Source organism: Pelophylax lessonae, assembly GCF_965119305.1.
Source record: "Pelophylax lessonae genome assembly, chromosome: 7".
Taxonomy (NCBI): Eukaryota; Metazoa; Chordata; class Amphibia; order Anura; family Ranidae; genus Pelophylax; species Pelophylax lessonae.
The window spans coordinates 285282597-285306406 of NC_138774.1; the positions used below are offsets into that span (position 1 = coordinate 285282597).

Sequence of the window (23810 nt, forward strand, 5' to 3'; positions counted from 1 at the left end):
ATCACACAGAATAGTAAATGTTTTGCTCCATCCTCTGATTTTCTTTTTTTTGCAAAAGCAATGTTTAGCATTACGGTAGGGGGGGGATGTGTATTATTTTCTATTGTGCCTTATATTAAACTGAACCCGGAGCCCATTCACATACTAGTGTCAAAAGTATTGGTACGCCTGCCTTTACACGCACATGAACTTTAATGGTATCCCAGTCTTAGTGCGTAGGGTTCAATATTGGGTTGGCCCACCCTTTGCAGCTATAACAGCTTCAACTCTTCTGGGAAGGCTGTCCGCAAGGTTTAGGAATGTGTCCATGGCAGTGATGGTGAGCCCTGGCACCCCAGAGGTTTCGGAACTACATTTCCCATGATGCTCAACTAAACTGGTGTGCAAGAGCATCATGGGAAATGTAGATCCAAAACCTCTGGGGTGCCAGGGCTCACCATCACTGCCATAGACACATTCCTAAACCTTGTGGACAGCCTTCCCAGAAGAGTTGAAGCTGTTATAGCTGCAAAGGGTGGGCCAACTCAATATTCAACCCTACGGACTAAGACTGGGATGCCATTAAAGTTCATGTGTGTGTAAAGGCAGGCGTCCCAATACACCAAGAGCATCATGGGAAATGTAGATCCAAAACCTCTGGGGTGCCAAGGTTCACCATCACTGGTCTATGGGAATGTTTAAGCATTCTTCTAGAAGCACATTTTGTGAGGTCAGGCACTGATGTTGGATGAGAAGGCCTGGCTCGCAGAATCCACTCTAATTCATCCCAAAGGTGTTCTATTGGATTGTGCAGGACAGTCATGTTCCTCCACCCCAAACTCACTCATCCATGTCTTTATGGACCTTGCTTTGTGCACTGGTTTGCAGTCATGTTGGAACAGGGAGGGGCCATCCCCAAACTCCTCCTACAAAGTTGGGAGCATGAAATTGTCCAAAATGTCTTGGTATGCTGACGCCTTAAGAGTTCCCTTCACTGGAACTAAGGGGACAAACCCAACCCCTGAAAAACAATCTCACACCATAATCCCCCCCCCCCCCACCATCAAAAAGTCAGAGCGACGTGCATTGACTGCCATTATGTGAAGTCGTTGCAAGCCAGGCCGAAGTCACGGTGCACGGGCGACGGCATTAGTCACCCGAAGTCGTGTCGAATCAGTGTGAACCGACACTAAGAAACGTGTGCGCTATTAAAGCGGAGTTCCACCCAAAAGTGGAACTTCCGCTTTAGGCAGTTCTAACCCCCTGACATGACACTTTCTTTTGGGGGGGGAGCGGGTACCTAGTTTTGACAGGTACCCGCTCCCACTTCCGCTCGGAGTGCCACGGCGCCCTGAGTGGAAGTTCTCCTCTCCCCCTCCCTCCCTGCAATCTTCTGGGACATGTCAGAGGTCCCAGAAGATTGCCAGCCAATCACGACGCATAGCACAACTCGCGCATGCGCAGTGTGTACCCAGCTGTGAAGCCGAAAACTGTCACAGCCGGGTGCCCACACCAGTGATGCCGGCGCCGCAGACAGAGAGAGAGAAGAGCGAGGCTTCGGGCGGCCGCATCGCTGGACCGTTGGACAGGTGAGTGTGTGTTTAGGCTGGAACTCCGCTTTAAGGATAAATAAATAAAAAACAAACAAAGTATAAAGCAACACACTGGTTTTATTTCCCAATATACTTTATATGTTCACATTGATACAATTACATCATCCATCCAGTTTAGAAGAATCTTTCCCTGCAAACAATGTTCAATGAACTTCAATAACAGATCAACAAATATTTGAAAAACGAAGATGCTAACGCAGTTTAAAATTCAAAACAGCTACACACTTTGTAGGTCAGAGGTCATGGTATTCGGAGGGGGAGGGGTTACAAAACTGCTGGCGATGGTTCACTCTTCACATAAATACAACCCAATTACAAAAAAAAAACTCCAGGCAAAAAACAGAAACCGTAATCGAATATTACATGGGAAACACGAGTTACCCATCTCCTCAATTTTCTTTATTAGCAGCTTGGAGGCAAATATTCCATGAGGTCCGTCTGCCTGGGTCCCCGAAAGGTTCTATTAGGATGGAGCTACACAGGAGATGGCCAATAGCTCAGTCATTCTACTAAAATCTCAATGGGCCCAAATACCCGAATGACACAAAGAGAAAATTAAGGAAAATTTTTAAATTGCTTTAATTTATTTGTTGCAGCAATCATAGCAAGGTGCATGTGTGTGTTAGGACAGATCCCCGGCTGATGTTGGTTTACAAAGATCAGTCCGGACTCCGGTGGCCAAGTATTGAACATCCAACACTTATCCCCTGATAACTTCTAGTCCCCCCTCCCCTAATGCACAAATGTGCAAATTCTTTGGACATAAAATACTTGCAATTGTTAATTATATGGCGCACAAATTAGGGATTTTCCTACTTCTAATGGGCATGTTGTGTTCCACAAGAATTAGCATTACATTCTTTTATCTGTGCTATTTTATTGTTGTATCTGGATTTTCTGAAACTAAAGCAAATGGCCATAACTTTTTTTTATTACCTCAACATGTGAAATTTGGAGGACCTACGTAACTTTTCCTGTGAAGGACCTACGTAACTTTTCCTCTTAGTAACTTTTCTCTTTTTCATTGCAGGTAAATAATGGATTCCAAGCAGAAGCAACATGCAGTCATTGAGTTCTTGATGAAGGAAGGGTGCAGGCTGTCCAACAGCCACAGGATACAGCATGCTTACAGAGAGGACACCATTGATAAGAGCAATGTCTTACTGGTAACTTTTGGCAATGGTGTCTGGTTCTGTAGCCTTCAGTGGATGTCAGCCAGCCTGGACCTTTGTCAAGAACAATGAGGACACATTTCCTCTTCTTCGAATCCATTATTTATCTGCAATGAAAAAGAGAAGAGTTACTAAGAGGAAAAATTACGCAAGTCCACCCTATAGAGGAGTTACTCTACCAACATGTGAAATTTGAACTCCTCTTCTTTGCAAATAAATAAGGGATTCCAAGCAGAAGCAACGTGTAGTCACTGAGTTCTTGGTGAAGGAAGGGTGGAGGCTGTTCGACATCCACAGAAGGCTACAGAATGTTTGTTTACAGAGAGGAGACCACTGACAGGAGTCACCAATGACAACACATTGCTCGTCAATGGTGTAATCTCCATAAACATTCTGTAGCCTTCTGTGGATGTCGGACAGCCTCCACCCTTCCTTCACCAAGAACTCAATGAATAATGACTGTACATTGCCTCTGCTTGGAATCCTTTTTATTTTTTATCTGCAATGAAGAGGAGTTGGGGTCCTCCAAATTTCACATGTCGGTAGAGTAACTCTTCATTGCAGATACAAAAGAATAAAATGGATTCCAAGCAGAGGCAATGTACAGTCATTGAGTTCTTGGTGAAGGAAGGGTGGAGGCTGTCCGACATCCACAGAAGGCTACAGAATGTTTGTTTACAGAGATGAGACCATTGGATCTTGTCAATGGTGTAATCTCCATAAACCTTCTGTAGCCTTCTGTGGATGTCGGCCAGCCTCCACCCTTCCTTCACCAAGAACTCAATGACTGTACATTGCCTCTGCTTGGAATCCATTTTTGTTTTTATCTGCAATGAAGAGGAGTTCCTATAGAGGAGGAGTTAGGTCCTCCAAATTTCACATGTTGGTAAACTCCTCCTCTATAGGAACTCCTCTTCATTGCAGATAAAAACAAAAAATGATTCCTAGCAGAGGCACTGTACAGTCATTGAGTTCTTGAAGGCGCTGGCTGACATCCACTGAAGGCTACAGAATGTTTATGGAGATTACACCACTGACAAGAGCAATGTTTTGTCATTGGTGACTCTGTTTACAAAGATGACACCACTGACGAGAGTCACCAATGACAAAACATTGTTTTTGTCAGTGGTGTAATCTCCATAAACATTCTGTAGCCTTTAGTGGATGTCAGCCAGCACCTTCTTCAAGAACTCAATGACTGTACGGTGCCTCTGCTAGGAATCAATTTTTTGTTTTTATCTGCAATGAAGTGGAGTTCCTCTACCAACAGGTGAAATTTGGAGGACCTAACTCCTCCTCTATAGGAACTCCTCTTCATAGCAGATAAAATTAAAAATGGATTCCAAGTAGAGGCAATGTGCAGTCATTGAGTTCTTGAGGAAGGTGGAGGCTGGCTGACATCCCCTGAAGGCTACAGAAGGTTTATGGAGATTACACCATTGACAAGAGCCAATGTAAACATTCTGTAGATGTCGGACAGCCTCCACCCTTCCTTCACCAAGAACTCAATGACTGCACGTTGCTTCCGATTGGAATCCATTATTTACCTGCAATGAGGAGACCCTCAAACTACGGCCCTCCAGCTGTTGCGGAACTACACATCCCATGAGGCATTGTAAAACTCTGACATTCACAGACATGACTAGGCATGATGGGAATTGTAGTTCCTGAACAACTGGAGGTCCATAGTTTGAAGACCCCCTGCTATAGAGGAAGAGTTACTCTACCAACATGTGAAATTTGGAGGACCTCTTCCTCTTAGTAACTTTTCTCTTTTTCATTGCAGATAAATAATGAATTCCAAGCAGAGGCAATAAGCCGTCATTGAGTTCTTGATGAAGGTGCAGTCTAATATCCACAGAATGTTTACAGAGATGAACACCATTGATGAGCAATGTCTTCTCATTGGTAACAAACATTTTGTGGCTGTCAAGACAACCAGCCCCTCCCCCCATCAAGAACTCAATGACAGCACATTGCTTGGAATACATTATTTTCCTAAAAATAAAGAGTGTAGTTACTCAAGATGTGAAATTTGGAAAACCTATGCAAGTTAATTTTTAATTGTTATAAATTATTATTACTACACAAATTTTTTTTTTTTTTTTAAATATTACACACGTTATGCCAACTTTTGCATTACCTTTAGTACAGCCCTTGTAGTTTTATTGGGCTTTCTACAGAGAAATCTACACAAGTCACATGGTAGCAAGCAATCTGGCATAGTTGCAAAAAGCAACAATCCTGTGCAATCGCCCCACTAGTGTGTGTAGCATTTAAAATAAATTAAAAATTGTTGTTCCATGTGTTTAGGGAATAATTGCTAGCAGTTTTAGTAGCATGACTGCATTACCAAAAACTTCCTGTGTAGCCCGAGCTTATTGAGAAGTGCCAGCATGGGATTACATCTCTCAGTAACAGAATATAAAAAAAAAAAAAAAAAAAAAATTCCCATGTAACCTTAGCTGACCATACACCATACAATCCGACTGTACCATATACACCATACAATCCGACTGTACCATATACAGTATACAATCTGACTGTAACCATATCCTTTAGACCCCGTTCACACTGGGGCGACCTGTCAGGCGACCTGGTCGCCTGACAGGTCGCCTGCCATAGAGTAGCTGTGGACCCGTTCTAATAGGAGCGACACAAGTCGCTCCGACTTAGAAAAAGGGTCCGGAGCTTCTTTGGGGCGACCTGGAGCGACTTCAATGATATGAAGTCCGTGCCGGCTGCCCCGAGGTCGCGGTGCGAGCTGTGCACCGCGACTTCACAGGTCGCCACCGAAAGTCGGGTCGCCCCAGTGTGAACGGGGTCTTAGATCTACCAAAACAATTCTTTTAATGTGTATCCAGTCAGTCATGTCATAATACTGAATGGTTGAAGGTAGATCTAAAAAAGAATGTACAAAAGTGTATGTTCACCCTCAGCCCCCAACCTCACTGTGATTCTCCCCATCTGATTGGAGGAAGTTAGGCTGGCCAAACATGTACAATTTTCCATTAGATTTACCAAAAACCATATAATATGAGGTCAAAACTAAACACTTTCAACTGTATCCAATTAGGCAGGCCTTTGTACTACATAGTTGAAGGTAAATCTAAAGAAAATTGTATAATGTATGGACAGCTTTAAGCTCTTAGCGGATATGAAATGGTTGGAACTTGGAGTGCATGCCGATAATGGAGAGAGGTAAATAAAATAAAACTGAAAAAAGCTCAAATGATTGGAACTTGGAGTGCATGCTGATAATGGAGTAAATAAAACTAAAAAAGCTCATTGTATACAATCTGATATTTTTTTTCCTTACTCTGACTGGGGTCCTCCTTTAACCACCAGCTATATTCTCCATATAATGTCTTGAAAAATCTATTTCTAAAACGTATTCTGTTCTGTGCTAACAGCCGGTTCATAAAGGATTGCCATGAATGTCGGGACCGACACGACCCGTTGTCATCCCCCATCTGCCTGCTTCATGGGATAGGATTTAATACTTTCACTTTTAAAATATATATATATATATATACTTGTCCTCTCCACACTGCAGTATACCGGCACTGGGGTCCTCTCCACACTGCGGTATACCGGCATTGGGGTCCTCTCCACACTGCGGTATAACAGCATTGGGGTCCTCTCCACACTGCGGTATACCGGCATTGGGGTCCTCTCCACACTGCGGTATACCGGCATTGGGGTCCTCTCCACACTGCGGTATACCGGCACTGAGGTCCTCTCCACACTGCAGTATACCAGCATTGGGGGTTCCGTACACAACTAGGTGCATCAATGCCCTGGATGTTCCGTACCTACCGTTACCCAGGACCGTGGGGGTTAAATCTAGCCTAGAATCAGCTAGATGGGTTCAGGATAGGTTTTGCTGCCCATGCATGGGGTATTTGTTCATGCAAGTCTTATGTAATGAATGCTTGCTTCGGCTAGTCAGCCCTAGCCCTCCCCCAACCTAATAGGGGACCTGAAAATGTAATAATAGGCTCCCTACACACAGGTACATGGCTGAAGTAAAAGAGACCCTGTCACCAACAGCAATCTTTCCATAAAAGTATTTTAGTCATGTAAAGGCCTCTCTTGCGTGCGTGCGTACCTTGCTGGGTGCCGCCATCTTGGATGTGATGTCAGCGGACTCGGCACTGTCACTCAGGTAACACTATAACAGCGGGGTAGGCAACCTCTGCCATGCTGCTGGGTGCCGCCATCTTGGATGTAATGTCAGCAGACCTGGCACAGTCAGTCAGGTAACAATATAACAGCGGGTAGGCAACCTCTGCCCTGCTGCTGGATGCCGCCATCTTGGATGTGATGTCAGCGGACTCGGCACTGTCACTCAGGTAACACAATAACAGCGGGGTAGGCAACCTCTGCCCTGCTGCTGGGTGCCGCCATCTTGGATGTGATGTCAGCGGACTCGGCACTGTCACTCAGGTAACACAATAACAGCGGGGTAGGCAACCTCTGCCCTGCTGCTGGGTGCCGCCATCTTGGATGTGATGTCAGCGGACTCGGCACTGTCACTCAGGTAACACTATAACAGCGGGGTCGGCAACCTCTGCCCTGCTGCTGGGTGCCACCATCTTGGATGTGATGTCAGCGGACTCGGCACTGTCACTCAGGTAACACTATAACAGCGGGGTAGGCAACCTTGGACTGTGTTTTACCATCGCTGAAGGGCAAATTATCCCTTTGCAAGTCATGCCTGTGGCTGTCAGACTTGGGATTTTGTAGCTACTAGAGGAACACCGAAATGAACATTTTGGTACCACAAATTTAGGATGCACTTGGCCAAAACCAAGAATTTTAAAAAATATATTTTTTTATATTAAATTGTATTGTAATTCAACTTTTCAAACATCATCATTAATTTTAGGCCCCTTTCACACTTGGGACTGCAGAGTCACATGACAAGTCGTACTCCATGATTTCCAATGAGTACCGTTCATATTTGTGCGACTTCAAGTCACATCGACTTCAAAGTAGTCCCTGCACTACTTTGGTGCGACTTGAGGTCCATAGACCTCAAGATTACACAGGCATTGCATCAAGTCGCATGACTTTCAGGCCGTACAAGTGTGAAAGGGGCCTAAATAAATATGAATTGGTCAGCCAATAATTGCCACCTTTAGTGCAAGAAAACAGGTTGAACTGGATGAACTATGGTCTTTATAGCCTCAACTACTATGTAAAAGCTCAAAAAAATGCTTCCCACTTGCTGCATTTTTGGTCAGTAAAAAAAAAAAACTGCACCAAAAACGTACCTCCCTGTTGAAATGCATTGAAAACGCAGCAAGAACGCACATCTCTGATGCAGTTTTTGAGTCGTATGACCTATGAAAAACACACCATAAACACTTATTGTGTTACTTAATCGTGTGCATTTTCGGCACCTTTTTTCTCTATTGGCAAATCACTGATAACCCCATTTTCGGCAGGCGAAATTGCGGTGCATCTCTAGTAGTTATAGAACTGCTGAAGCAATAAAGAGATGACACCGCTCAGGTAAATCAAAGTCCACAATCCAAGGTGGGTGCTGAACCTCGGCTCGCCACCGGGAGAAGCACCTGAGGAGGAAATGGTCGCACACCACCACGGAATCCAATGAAGAAAAGTTCCTTTATTCACATAAGTGTTACAAGGTAATACCCTGGGCCTGCTGTACGACTTATGTGATTAAAGGAACTTTTCTTCATTGGATTCCGTGGTGGTGTGCGACCATTTCCTTCTTAGATAACTGCTGACGCACCAAGGTTGCCATCCCTGCTCATAGTATTCCACTTTGCTCCTCCCCTGGTAAATTTTTGAGTCACATGACCTATGAAAAGCACGGTAAAATTACTGCAAACTCGTATGCAAAACGCTGATAGCCCTATTTTTGGCGGCCAAAATCTGGGTGCATCTCTAGTAGTTACACAGCTTCTAAAGCACCAAGGTTGCCATCCCTGCTCATAGTATTCCACTTTGTCCCTCCCCCCTAGCAGTTTTGGAGTCACATGACCCATGAAAAGCACGGTAAAATGACAGCAAAATTGTGTGCAAAATGCTGATACCCCTATTTTCGGCATCCAAAATTTTGGTGCATCTCTAGTAGTTACATAACTGAGCAGGGATTGCAACCTTGGTGCTTCAACAGTTATGCAACTACTAGAGATGCACCAAAATTTTGGATGCCGAAAATGGGGCTATCAGCGTTTTGCATACGATTTTGCAGTAATTTTACCGTGCTTTTAATAGGTCATGTGACTCAAAAACCACCAGGGGAGGAGCAAAGTGGAATACTATGAGCAGGGATGGCAGCCTTGGTGTTTCAGCAGTTATGTAACTACTAGAGATAAACCAACATTTTAAATGCCGAAAAAAGGGCTATCAGCGTTTTGCACACGATTTTGCCCTCATTTTACCGTTCTTTTCATAGGCCATGTGACTCAAAAACCACCAGGGGAGGTTCAGGGTTGAAGCTTCAGCACAGTATTCCACTTTGCTCCTCCTCTGGCAGCTACATAAGGGGTTATGTAGGGAGTCGAGGGGCGAAGGAGCTGGGGCAGCACTGACAGTAATTAGACACTCCCAGAAGTGGAATGTCTAACGTGCAAGGTAGAAGGGGGGAGGGGGGGGGGCTGTGCTAGAGATAGACACTCCCAGAAGTGGAATGTCTAACGTGCAAGGTAGAAGGGGGGGGAGGCTGTGCTAGAGATTTACTCTCCTGTAGTCAATGTTACTTGTAAGTTCAGAGGCGCCATGCAAGGAGAAAAAAAAAACTGCAATATGTTGGTGACAGGGTCCCGTTAAACCAATCACATCCCTTCCACTGCACAGCTCCATTTATACCACATACCAGGCTGCCGTACATTACCTGTGCTACAGTCCATCCCATATGACACAAAGCCCCGCCCCACTCCATGAGCCCCGCCTTGTCACCTCCCTTGAGGTGCCACTGCTACACACAATCTGGAGAAGTGGATGAACCACACAGGGTAGGAACACCAACTCCATACTTGTACAACTTAAAGGGGGCAATACACCAGGTTCTGATATTCCAAATATACGACCTGAATTAAAAATACGCCGGTCTCCAGGGTTACGTCACAAAAAGATGCCTCTATATTGGATGACCAGGACTGTAAAAACACAACTACTCAGGCACAGGCCTGTTAATATCTGTAACTGCCAATTAAAAAGGGTGTAAGATCTTTGTATGCGGAGCTGGAAATGGAGTGGATGGTTGGGAACGGTAATAAAGAATGCAATTCAATATACCCAAGACACCGGGACCCACTGGGAAGAGGCACATGCTGCTTCAAAAGCTTCTAGGAGGTCATTCACAGTCTGTTCCACGTCATTATTGACCAGAGTCAGGTCAAAGTACTGTGCATAGCGAGCGCGGAGGACTTCAGAGTCGGCACGGAGCTTCTGCAGTGCATCGGACTGAAAGGTAAAGAAACACCACATATTAATATTCAGAACTAAAACCTAATCAAACCCAACACTGGGACAGAGCCTTCCTATGTGAAATGCATTACCCCGTCTCCTTAAAAAAAAAAAAAATGTCTGAAGGCTTGGCATCATGTGATTGGCTGTCACAGTGGTCACATGATCGAGACCGTTACTGATCATTAGTCCGGAAGAGACGTCTTTGACGGCTCAGTTTCCATGGGAGCTCACTCTCCGCACAGAAACTTTGGCCGCCCACTGAGGCATTCACTACAAGTACCAAAAGTATTGGGACGCCTGCCTTTACACACACATGAACTTTAATGGCATCCCAGTCTTAGTCCGTAGGGTTCAATATTGAGTTGGCCCACCCTTTGCAGCTATAACAGCTTCAACTCTTCTGGGAAGGCTGTCCACAAGGTTTAGGAGTGTGTCTATGGGAATGTTTGACCATTCTTCCACAAGCACATTTGTGAGGTCAGGCACTGTTGGTGGATGAGGAGGCCTGTCTCACAATCTTCGCTCTAATTCATCCCAAAGGTTTGGGGTTCCTCCACCCCAAACTCACTCATCCAGGTCTTTATGGACCTTGCTTTGTGCACTGGTGTGCAGTCATGTTGGAACAGGAAGGGGCCATCCCCAAACTGTTCCCACAAAGTTGGAAGCATGAAATTGTCCAAAATGTCTTGGTATGCTGACGCCTTAAGAGTTCCCTTCACTGGAACTAAGGGGCCAAGCCCAACACCTGAAAAACAGCCCCACACCATAATCCCCCCCTCCACCAAATTATTTGGACCAGTGCACTGAGCAAGGTCCATAAAGACATGGATGAGCGAGTTTGGGGTGGAGGAACCCCAAACCGATAGAACACCTTTGGGATGAATTAGAGCGGAGACTGCAAGCCAGGCCTTCTCGTCCAACATCAGTGCCTGACCTCACAAATGCACTTCTGGAAGAATGGTGAAACATTCCCATAGACACACTCCTAAACCTTGTGGACAGCCTTCCCAGAAGAGTTGAAGCTGTTATAGCTGCAAAGGGTGGGCCAACTCAATATTGAATCCTACGGACTAAGACTGGGATGCCATTAAAGTTGTTAATGTTAAAGTTAATGTGTGTGTAAAGGCAGGTGTCCCAATACTTTTGGTAATACAGTGTATATGCGGCATGCACTTGTTTAAGCCCACCATTTTTCACTGAACATGTTATGCGAACAGAACAGGATATATATATATATATATATATATATATATATATATATATATATATATATATATATATATATATATATATATATATATATATATATATATATATACACACACACACACACACACACACACATATATATATACATACATATATACACACACCCCTTCATTACCAGTCCATTTTTCAGTGCTGTGATAGGGACACAATTACTTAGTATTGCAAAACTGTACTCAAATTATTTTTATTAAATAGAAATATTTTACAAAAAAAATATGTATTATTTTGTATGTAATTTTTTAATTTATGAATTTCACCTTTTTTGTTGGTATTTTAATAAAGGGAAAAAAAATCAGTTTCCTTTATTTTCGGTTATAAAATACTTCAAATAGAAAAAGGTCAGGGAAGTACAAAGACCCCCAAAAATCACCCCTTTTTGCAAAGTGAACATCCAAGGTCATCTACATTTTTTTTTTTGCCACAAGCGTTTCAGGAATGGAGTTCGGGTTGCCCTATTGCCGGTTCAGACACAGAAGTGGGTGTGGACTTAGGACAAGGGTTATGGACCCACCAGAGGTGTGGTATCAGAGGTAAAAGGTCAGGAGGTGTGGCCGATCTCCACCATAGGCGTGGACATAACTGAAAAAGACGCTCGCCCTGCACCTTCGCCTAATGTTGGACACAGGAGGTGGCTGGTACTGAAGCCAAGCCATGGCAATAAAATCCCCCCCTAATCATTGCTAGTCGTCATTTTAAACCCCCCCCCCCCCCCCCCCCCCACCATCACTGGAGGTCAGTGGCTAAGCACCTCCAGCTCCTGCTTTATAAGCCGAAATGAGATCACCCAAAAAAAAAAGCTCTGAAAATGCAGATTCATTGCAGGGATCTTTGGTTCCGACCAACAACCCATTCCAGTCAGTAGGACCTCCTGGTTCCCCTCTCTAAGGCTGGGTTCACATATATGTGGGCATGGTTTCATCGCGGGAGTCCGGTGCAAATCTTTACCTAAAATCGCATCTGAACTTGAACTGAGTTTTTTTTAAAACCGCGGCCGACCTGCACATGTGTGAACCGGCTGGATTGAGAAGGCTGCGGTTCAAAACGCATCCGATTCACATATATGTGAACGGAGCCTAACAAACATTATATATTCCTAGAATGGCAACCGTACCATGACTGTGGTGACCCCCATAGCTTCCCCATGGCAGTAGATGTAAAATGAATTCAAGAGAGAAGCAGATCGTTCAGTCTACAGAAAAGCTGCAGCTGGTACAATAGATCCAGGGGTGGGGCGAGGTCTGCATTCACTTACTTTGTCAGTATCAGTAGGAGACACAAACACAATGAATGGAGCCAGTTCTGCTGTGCGCACCATCTTCAGAGTCTGGGAGACAAAAAGAAATAACCAAAAACATGAAGAAAATCCGTCCCTAAATAAAAACATTCACTACCATATACACAGATATAAATAGACGACTAGAGAAAGAAAATAAAAAAAAACGTGAAGAGAAGTGGACTTTAAACCCTCACATATACCCAGTGAAGTGAACAGCCTCAGATGATACAGAGATGAGACAAATCTCCCTACATACGTTTTATTTGTATATCTGCTGTCTTTAGCTTTCTATAGTATTTAGAAAGTGTTAGAATTGTTTTTTTTTCCTGTTCCAGTAGCGGGTGTGGAGTCTGGGCCCTTGTGAGAGAGCTGGAGGAAAGGCAGCACCCCCCCCCCCCCCAAACATAGGCAGAAACATGCAGAGCTGTGCTGTGAATAGACCAGCTCTCTGCTAATCTATCTCTATGCACCCACCCACCCCGACACAAATTTTCAGCTGCTTTTATCGCCTGTTTCGGAGAACTTGTCAGAAGTTATCATGCTGATAACAGAGGAACGGAGCAGCAGAAAGACACGGGACTTGGATGAGGGCGAAGTGTCTGCAGGAACCACAGAGAGGGAGCACGCTGCATGGGAAGGAGGAGAACCGGGGGGGGGGGGGGGGTCCAACCGTCCCAGGGAGGGGCCCTTGTTCACTCCAAAACCCTCTAGGGGGAGAGGGGGGACAGCTACTTGCCAAACTAGGAACAGGGGTGGGCACCGCTCCGGACAAAACCTCCTCTCTATTGAAATGGGGGGGGCTGTCAGCCAAGAGGAAAGCTGCCACTCAGGCTGAGACCAGGTCATATGCGCCCTCGCAAAACGTTTACCTCGCAGGCCAGCCCCCGTCCAGTGGGGCTAAGTTGCGGCCACCCTAGCGTGGACCTGAGGCCTGTGTGCACTTGCTGGCCAGACTGGGTTGACCAATGGATTTTAAAAAATATTCAGCCCATCGCCAATAAAATCGACAATAAACTCTACAGTGCCTGGGACTGTCCATAGTAGCCAAGCTTTTTTTCTGCCTAGTGTCCTACTCCTGTAGGGGGCAGTATAACCCAATGGTTAAGATTATGGAGCTGTGCCCATCAATGAATGAAAGAGAAATCGGATTTTTGTTACTAAAATCCATTTCATTGACAGACACAGCGCTCCATTTTAAGAACCATAGGGTTATATCGCCCCCTACAGGAATAGGACACTAGGCAGAAAAAAAAAACAATAAATTGGCTACACCTATGGGCAGTCATAGGAGGCATTCATCCCCCTCTCTGCTATAGGAATTCAGTTTAGTAACAAGCAGTGCCAGAAGTATTAAAACTCCATATAGAGGGGTGGGTGCGGTGTCCGTCAATGAACCCAGAGAAATGGATTTTATGGTAGCAAAAATCCTATTTTCTCTTGCGGGGTGGGACGTCCCCAAGCAGTGCCAAAAAACATGGGGTGAGGGGTGGGACAAAAACCAGTGACGTCCCCAAGCAGTGCCAAAAAACATGGGGTGAGGGGTGGGACAAAAACCATAGGGACGTCCCCAAGCAGTGCCAAAAAACATGGGGTGAGGGGTGGGACAAAAACCATAGGGACGTCCCCAAGCAGTGCCAAAAAACATGGGGTGAGGGGTGGGACAAAAACCATAGGGAAGTCCCCAAGCAGTGCCAAAAAACATGGGGTGAGGGGTGGGACAAAAACCATAGGGATGTCCCCAAGCAGTGCCAAAAAACATGGGGGTGAGGGGTGGGACAAAAACCATAGGGACGTCCCCAAGCAGTGCCAAAAAACATGGGGGTGAGGGGTGGGACAAAAACCAGTGACGTCCCCAAGCAGTGCCAAAAAACATGGGGTGAGGGGTGGGACAAAAACCATAGGGACGTCCCCAAGCAGTGCCAAAAAACATGGGGTGAGGGGTGGGACAAAAACCATAGGGACGTCCCCAAGCAGTGCCAAAAAACATGGGGTGAGGGGTGGGACAAAAACCATAGGGAAGTCCCCAAGCAGTGCCAAAAAACATGGGGTGAGGGGTGGGACAAAAACCATAGGGATGTCCCCAAGCAGTGCCAAAAAACATGGGGGTGAGGGGTGGGACAAAAACCATAGGGACGTCCCCAAGCAGTGCCAAAAAACATGGGGGTGAGGGGTGGGACAAAAACCAGTGACGTCCCCAAGCAGTGCCAAAAAACATGGGGTGAGGGGTGGGACAAAAACCATAGGGACGTCCCCAAGCAGTGCCAAAAAACATGGGGTGAGGGGTGGGACAAAAACCATAGGGACGTCCCCAAGCAGTGCCAAAAAACATGGGGGTGAGGGGTGGGACAAAAACCAGTGACGTCCCCAAGCAGTGCCAAAAAACATGGGGTGAGGGGTGGGACAAAAACCATAGGGACGTCCCCAAGCAGTGCCAAAAAACATGGGGGTGAGGGGTGGGACAAAAACCAGTGACGTCCCCAAGCAGTGCCAAAAAACATGGGGTGAGGGGTGGGACAAAAACCATAGGGACGTCCCCAAGCAGTGCCAAAAAACATGGGGTGAGGGGTGGGACAAAAACCATAGGGACGTCCCCAAGCAGTGCCAAAAAACATGGGGGTGAGGGGTGGGAAAAAAACCAGTGAGGTCCCCAAGCAGTGCCAAAAAACATGGGGTGAGGGGTGGGACAAAAACCATAGGGACGTCCCCAAGCAGTGCCAAAAAACATGGGGTGAGGGGTGGGACAAAAACCATAGGGAAGTCCCCAAGCAGTGCCAAAAAACATGGGGTGAGGGGTGGGACAAAAACCATAGGGACGTCCCCAAGCAGTGCCAAAAAACATGGGGGTGAGGGGTGGGACAAAAACCATAGGGACGTCCCCAAGCAGTGCCAAAAAACATGGGGTGAGGGGTGGGACAAAAACCATAGGGACGTCCCCAAGCAGTGCCAAAAAACATGGGGTGAGGGGTGGGACAAAAACCATAGGGAAGTCCCCAAGCAGTGCCAAAAAACATGGGGTGAGGGGTGGGACAAAAACCATAGGGATGTCCCCAAGCAGTGCCAAAAAACATGGGGGTGAGGGGTGGGACAAAAACCATAGGGACGTCCCCAAGCAGTGCCAAAAAACATGGGGGTGAGGGGTGGGACAAAAACCAGTGACGTCCCCAAGCAGTGCCAAAAAACATGGGGTGAGGGGTGGGACAAAAACCATAGGGACGTCCCCAAGCAGTGCCAAAAAACATGGGGGTGAGGGGTGGGACAAAAACCAGTGACGTCCCCAAGCAGTGCCAAAAAACATGGGGTGAGGGGTGGGACAAAAACCATAGGGACGTCCCCAAGCAGTGCCAAAAAACATGGGGGTGAGGGGTGGGAAAAAAACCAGTGAGGTCCCCAAGCAGTGCCAAAAAACATGGGGTGAGGGGTGGGACAAAAACCATAGGGACGTCCCCAAGCAGTGCCAAAAAACATGGGGTGAGGGGTGGGACAAAAACCATAGGGAAGTCCCCAAGCAGTGCCAAAAAACATGGGGTGAGGGGTGGGACAAAAACCATAGGGATGTCCCCAAGCAGTGCCAAAAAACATGGGGGTGAGGGGTGGGACAAAAACCATAGGGACGTCCCCAAGCAGTGCCAAAAAACATGGGGGTGAGGGGTGGGACAAAAACCAGTGACGTCCCCAAGCAGTGCCAAAAAACATGGGGTGAGGGGTGGGACAAAAACCATAGGGACGTCCCCAAGCAGTCCCAAAAAACATAGGGTGAGGGGTGGGACAAAAACCATAGGGACGTTCCCAAGCAGTGCCAAAAAACATGGGGTGAGGGGTGGGACAAAAACCATAGGGATGTCCCCAAGCAGTGCTAAAAAATATAGGGTGAGGGGTGGGACAAAAACCATAGGGACGTCCCCAAGCAGTGCCAAAAAACATGGGGTGAGGGGTGGGACAAAAACCATAGGGATGTCCCCAAGCAGTGCCAAAAAACATGGGGTGAGGGGCGGGACAAAAATCCCAAGGCCAAACACAAAAAGCCAACCAATAACAGCAGCTCAAAAAAAAAAAAAACTGAAGGCCTATAGCAGAGAGGGGAATGTGTACCAACTAGGACTGCCCATAGGCGTTGCCAAGTTGTTTTTTTCTGCCTAGTGTCCTACTCCTGTAGGGGGCGATATAACCCTGTGGCTCTGAACATGGAGCGCTGTGTCCGTCAATGAATGAAAGAGAAAGTAACTGTTTTTTTTTTTCTTGTGGTTGTAACCTTCTTACCTGCGGCTCTATATCCAGAATAGCGACCTTTCCTTCATTATGAATGTCTGTTACAGTCTGGAATTTCGTCCCAAACATGTAGCCATTAAAGCTACCGAACTCCATGAAGAGATTTTCTGAGATTGCTTTGCTCATGTCATCCACAGACACAAAATGATACGCCGCCCCGTCCTCTTCTCCGCGCTTAGGTGGTCGGGAGGTGTCTGACAGGAAAATAGAGAACGACCGTTCAGTGTTTATTGTAATTTTATTTATTTTAGGTACTTCTAAAGTGACGTCAATTTTCGTGGCACTTTACATATATCTTATACTCTTGTCCCCGCCCCCAAGGAGAGACAGACACATCCGTCCCCCGCCCCCAAGGAGAGACAGACACATCCGTCCCCCGCCCCCAAGGAGAGGGAGAGACAGACACATCCGTCCCCCGCCCCCAAGGAGAGACAGACACATCCGTCCCCCGCCCCCAAGGAGAGACAGACACATCCGTCCCCCGCCCCCAAGGAGAGACAGACACATCCGTCCCCCGCCCCCAAGGAGAGACAGACACATCCGTCCCCCGCCCCCAAGGAGAGACAGACACATCCGTCCCCCGCCCCCAAGGAGAGACAGACACATCCGTCCCCCGCCCCCAAGGAGAGACAGACACATCCGTCCCCCGCCCCCAAGGAGAGACAGTCACATCCGTCCCCCGCCCCCAAGGAGAGACAGTCACATCCGTCCCCCGCCCCCAAGGAGAGACAGTCACATCCGTCCCTCGCCCCCAAGGAGAGACAGTCACATCCGTCCCCCCTCCCCCAAGGAGATACAGTCACATCCGTCCCCCCTCCCCCAAGGAGATACAGTCACATCCGTCCCCCCGCCCCCAAGGAGATACAGTCACATCCGTCCCCCCGCCCCCAAGGAGATACAGTCACATCCGTCCCCCCGCCCCCAAGGAGATACAGTCACATCCGTCCCCCCGCCCCCAAGGAGATACAGTCACATCCGTCCCCCGCCCCAAGGGGATACAGTCACATCCGTCCCCCGCCCCAAGGGAGATACAATCACATCCGTCCCCCGCCCCATGGGAGATACAATCACATCCGTCCCCCGCCCCAAGGGAGATACAATCACATCCGTCCCCCGCCCCAAGGGAGATACAATCACATCCGTCCCCCGCCCCAAGGAGATGCAGACACATCCGTCCCCCGCCCTAAGGAGATGCAGACACATCCGTCCCCCGCCCCAAGGAGATGCAGACACATCCGTCCCCCGCCCCAAGGAGATGCAGACACATCCGTCCCCCGCCCCAAGGAGATGCAGACACATCCGTCCCCCGCCCCAAGGAGATGCAGACATCTGTCCCGCCCCAAGGAGATGCAGACATCTGTCCCCGCCCCAAGGAGATGCAGACATCTGTCCCCGCCCCCAAGGAGATGCATTCACATCTGTCCCCGCCCCAGGGACATACATTCACATCTGTCCCCGCCCCAAGGAGATACATTCACATCTGTCCCCGCCCCCAAGGAGATGCATTCACATCTGTCCCCGCCCCCAAGGAGATGCATTCACATCTGTCCCCGCCCCCAAGGAGATGCATTCACATCTGTCCCCGCCCCCAAGGAGATGCATTCACATCTGTCCCCGCCCCAAGGACATACATTCACATCTGTCCCCGCCCCCAAGGAGATGCATTCACATCTGTCCCCGCCCCCAAGGAGATACAGACACATCTGTCCCCGCCCCCAAGGAGATACATTCACACATTCACACCTGTCCCCGCCCCAAGGACATACATTCACATCTGTCCCCGCCCCAAGGAGATACATTCACATCTGTCCCCGCCCCAAGGAGATACATTCACATCTGTCCCCGCCCCAAGGAGATACATTCACATCTGTCCCCGCCCCAAGGAGATACATTCACATCTGTCCCCACCCCAGGGAGCTTTTTGCAGTCAAAAGGTCCCTAACTCACATTCATACATACACATAGTAAGGCCAATTTAAACAGGAGCCAATAAGCCTACCAGCATGTCTTTGGAGTGTTGAAGAAAACCGGAGTACCCGGAGGAAACCCATGCAGGCACAGGGAGAACATGGAAATTCCAAGCAGGGATTTGAACCGATGCCCCCTAGTGCTGCTGGGCCGAATTGCTAACCATTTAGCCACTGGGCTGCTCTACTTTTAGTTGAAAAAACCACCACCAACCTCCACATGGCATTCACTATTCACACACAATCCCCTTCCACTGGATATAATGTATATGAATAGATCAAGAATTAATCACACCGTCGTACCATCAGTCACCAACCGGCCCCCTTCCCCCACCCCTCCATAGATCTGTAACATTCACACAAGTTCCATCATCTGTACATTGGTAATGTGGACACTTACGTGGTGCAGGATAAGAAAATCTTTCGGGATATTTGGTAAGTAAAGTATTTTTTATGTGACTGCGACCGACTCCGCTGACACCTAAGGAAGAAGCCAGGAGACGAAAATCAATTCAAGCAAGCAAGTTTGCGTTCCCCATCTTTAATGAACCTTCAATATTTTCTTTTTTTTTTGCCATGTTCCTTGGGTTTATATTCCCATCGTCATTCCATTATATTATTGAGATTATAACTTTTTCTTTTTTAAATATTATTAATAAAACTTAACAAAAATACATCCAACTATCTATCGGCTTTTATCAGAAATCTGGCCATTTCTCCCCCCACAGAAGCAGCCATGTACACCCCATTCTCCTTTCATCTAAACCCCCCCCCCATCAAGACTGTCATCACCTGGCTGTGTGGTATGATGTGACAGGGCTGAGAAAATCTGTAGCCTTGATGGAAATAAATAAAAATACTTTGACAACCATGGACCCACCAGGTGGTCAGCGCCGGGGTCAGCCGTGGACCCACCAGGTGGTCAGCCCCGGGGTTAGCCGTGGCCCCCCCCCAGGTGGTCAGCCCCGGGGTTAGCCGTGGCCCCCCCCCAGGTGGTCAGCCCCGGGGTTAGCCGTGGCCCCCCACCCCAGGAGGTCAGCGCCGGGGTTAGCCGTGGACCCACCAGGTGGTCAGCGCCGGGGTTAGCCGTGGACCCACCAGGTGGTCAGCGCCGGGGTTAGCCGTGGACCCACCAGGTGGTCAGCGCCGGGGTTAGCCGTGGACCCACCAGGTGGTCAGCGCCGGGGTTAGCCGTGGACCCACCAGGTGGTCAGCGCCGGGGTTAGCCGTGGACCCCCCCCCCCCAGGTGGTCAGCCCCGGGGTTAGCTGTGGCCCCCCCAGGAGGTCAGTGCCGGGGTTAGCCGTGGCCCCCCACCCCAGGAGGTCAGTGCAGGGGTTAGCCGTGCCCACCCCAGGAGGTCAGCGCAGGGGTTAGCTGTGGACCCACCAGAAGGTCATTAAAGTCGCATGACAAATTGCTCCCCATTCTTTTCAAAGGCAACCATACAAATTGGTGTGACCTAAAGTCGCAGCGACTACTTTTTTACATCCACAGAATGTAAAGTTGGCTCAAAATTGCACCAAAAGTCGCACTGGAAATCATGCGACTTTGGAGACACGCTAATGTGAATGAAGCCTAAAGCTGCCTCATGGTACACAGCTACCGATCTTATTTACAACACATAGTCATGTTACTAACCAATCAGCACCAGGGTTTTCCGTGTGAAGGCCGGGAGGGGCACCACTTCTTCATACAACACCACATCAAGCTGGTCAAATACTGGGGGCAGATAGAGGAAAATGTGTACATTAATGACTTGTTATAGAGTAAAGGGAGTGGCCATAACGCTGAGCAGCCAATCACACTCACTGGAGCTGTGCTTCGCAAGATACTTATCCTTGCATTTCTTCTTCTTGCTGAAGGGGCTGCAGCTCTGAGGGATCTGGTTGTTTGTATTGGAACTTGCCACACGCCTAAAAAGAAACAAGACAAGGTGAAATCCGAAAAGCAGTCACACCACCAGCAAGAGCGAAACCACCTACAGCTAGGGCCCCATTAATGTTTTTAGGCCTGCGCTCTGAAATGCATGCGACTCACATTGGTGCGCTGCAGTGTGCATGTCCAAAATGATCATCACCGCAGGAAGTTTTATGTGTTATCGCAGCCCTGAGGCCTGAATGCGGCCACAGAGGATTTCTGTACTTTGAGTTTTCTTCTGCAGACGGTTTATACCTTATCTGCATCCTCATAAAACACCATAAAGCGTTTATAGAAGAGCAATGAGCATATAAATAAAAAGAAGATAACCCCCATCCCCCATTCTGATGACCACACAAAAAAAACTGAACAACCTTTGGCCAGTCTTTATCAAAACATAGGAAGGAAGGAGTTTGAGACTTTAAATGAGGTGTGCGACACGGCTAGATGATAACAGAATAGCATGTTTAACCGCTTTAGGACCGGAAGGATCTAAAATTACCATAGAGACCTGTGATCCTATATAGAAGGATCACATGGGTCTCTATGATCAGTCTAGGGAGAAGAACGGTCGGCTGTGTTTACAACAGCTGAACGTTCTTCTCTCTCAGCGGTGAGCGATCGTGGGTGTCAGGCGGCAATCGGAGCCGCCTGCCCGCTGCATCGGCTTCCCCGCTGACAAGTGGGGGTGGGAGCGCGCTGCTGGCGCACGCTCACCCCTTAGGCTTCTGAAAGCGAGTGCCGTACATGTGCGGCGATTCACCCAGGAGTGGCTGCCTGCAGCAGTGCAACTGCGGCGGGCGGTCGTTAAGCAGTTAAACATGCTATTATATTATCTAGCCGTGTCACACGCCTCATTTAAAGTCTCAAACTCCTTCCTATATTTACAAGGGATGAAGGTGCTTGGTTCAGTATCATGTGCCTCATTTAAAGTCCCACAAACCCTGCCCATGGTCTTCATCAAAACACGACACCAAAATCAGTCTCTTTGTAACATCTTTTCTTCAACCAGTTGCGGCCGGACCTATGGAAGAATGACGCCAGGGCTGGCCTCACATGCCTCCGGGTGGCCGTCCTCCAGGATGGCACTGCAGCGCCATCTGACGCATGCAGATGACTGATCAGTGTACAGGCCGACTCTGCCGGTACCATGTGACAGCTGTAAACAATCACAGCAGGTCACATGACAGTTGTAAACAATGGATTGCATTCTTTCAAGTCATCTATTGTGTACAGTTGTGTTACTAGATGTGATTGGTCAAAGCGATCACATGGTACAGACTGGGCCAATCACAGCCCATCTGTGTCATGTGATCAGAGGTGGCCAATCACAGCTAATCACAAAAACTGAATGAATCCATTTCATTCCGTAAAATGCTTTTCATTGTTAGATGCAAATGTGTACAACAAAAAAAACAAAAACTGATCACTTTCCCAGAGTGGCTATGGTAACATTATACCTTTCTGGTCAGTGTGCTAATAAAAAAAAAAAAAAAATTCATTTATTTATATATATATATATATATATATATATATATATATATATATATATATATATATATATATATATATATATATATATATACACACACACACACTCATACATACATACACACACATATAATATATATATATATATATACACACACACACACACACACACACACATATACATACACATATAATATATATATATATATATATATATATATATATATATATATATATATATATATATATATATACATACATACATACATACATATACACATGGAGAGGAGCCGCTACAACTATGCAAGACTGAAGGTCGGAGGGAGGATTTGAGATAAAAAAGCTTTGAAAAAAGGACCCGTTAGGACTCCAATTTTATCATAGATGTGTATTTCATGTCTGGCGTCTGTAAAAGGAACCTTCACCTACCAGTGATGGCGAACCTTGGCACCCCAGATGTTTTGGAACTGGATTTCCTATAATGCTCATGAACTCTGCAGTGCAGTAGAGCATCATGGGAAATGTAGTTCCAAAACATCCGGGGTGCCAAGGTTGGCCATCACTGAGTCCCAGTCCATAGAGACATTCCAGACTGTGTGTCCGTGTGTTCTACAATGATCCAAGGTTTATTTACTTACCACTCTTGCAGCTCAGGGGAGGGTATAAGACCCGCAGTCTCCGCCCCTTGCGTCTTCCCTTGCCACCAGTTGGCGTCGTCTTTGTTTATGATTTGCAGTACATCTCCGGTGCGGAAACGCAGCCCGGCCTCCCGGCAAGGAATGAGCGGGTCCGAGAGAGGGTCGTAATCAAACAGCGCTCTCACAAACATCTAATTATACAAAAAGTAAAAAAAAATGACTACAAATTCACAACGGCCCTATTTGTTTTTTGGTTAAATCATTTTTCTTGGCTTTAGGGAATATAACAAATTATTTTGTACCAGAGATGCCTACGGCAGGGGACTAAAAAGAGCACCAGAGATGCCTACGCGGGGGACTAAAATAAGCACCAGAGACGCCAACACGGGGGACTAAAATAAGCACCAGAGACGCCAACACGGGGGACTAAAATAAGCACCAGAGACGCCAACACGGGGGACTAAAATAAGCACCAGAGACGCCAACACGGGGGACTAAAATAAGCACCAGAGACGCCAACACGGGGGACTAAAATAAGCACCAGAGACGCCAACACGGGGGACTAAAATAAGCACCAGAGACACCTACACGGGGGACTAAAATAAGCACCAGAGACGCCTACATGGGGGACTAAAATAAGCACCAGAGACGCCTACATGGGGGACTAAAATAAGCACCAGAGACGCCTACACAGGGGACTAAAATAAGCACCAGAGACGCCTACATGGGGGACTAAAATAAGCACCAGAGACGCCTACATGGGGGACTAAA

At 47.3% G+C, this 23810-nt stretch overlaps 1 protein-coding gene across 1 annotated transcript in view; it reads right to left on the reverse strand.

Annotated features, from left to right (window-relative positions):
* Positions 1-9794: 9794 nt before the first annotated feature.
* MPP1 (MAGUK p55 scaffold protein 1) overlaps positions 9795-23810 on the reverse strand; it is an 894076-nt gene continuing 880060 nt past the window's right edge. The window contains exons 6-12 of the mRNA XM_082263590.1: positions 23040-23230; positions 20803-20906; positions 20632-20712; positions 19392-19472; positions 17016-17218; positions 12735-12806; positions 9795-10207 (exon numbers count right to left, since the gene is read on the reverse strand). Coding sequence (XP_082119716.1) covers positions 10031-10207; positions 12735-12806; positions 17016-17218; positions 19392-19472; positions 20632-20712; positions 20803-20906; positions 23040-23230 — 909 coding nt within the window. The 3' untranslated portion in view covers positions 9795-10030. The remainder of the gene's footprint in view (positions 10208-12734; positions 12807-17015; positions 17219-19391; positions 19473-20631; positions 20713-20802; positions 20907-23039; positions 23231-23810) is intronic.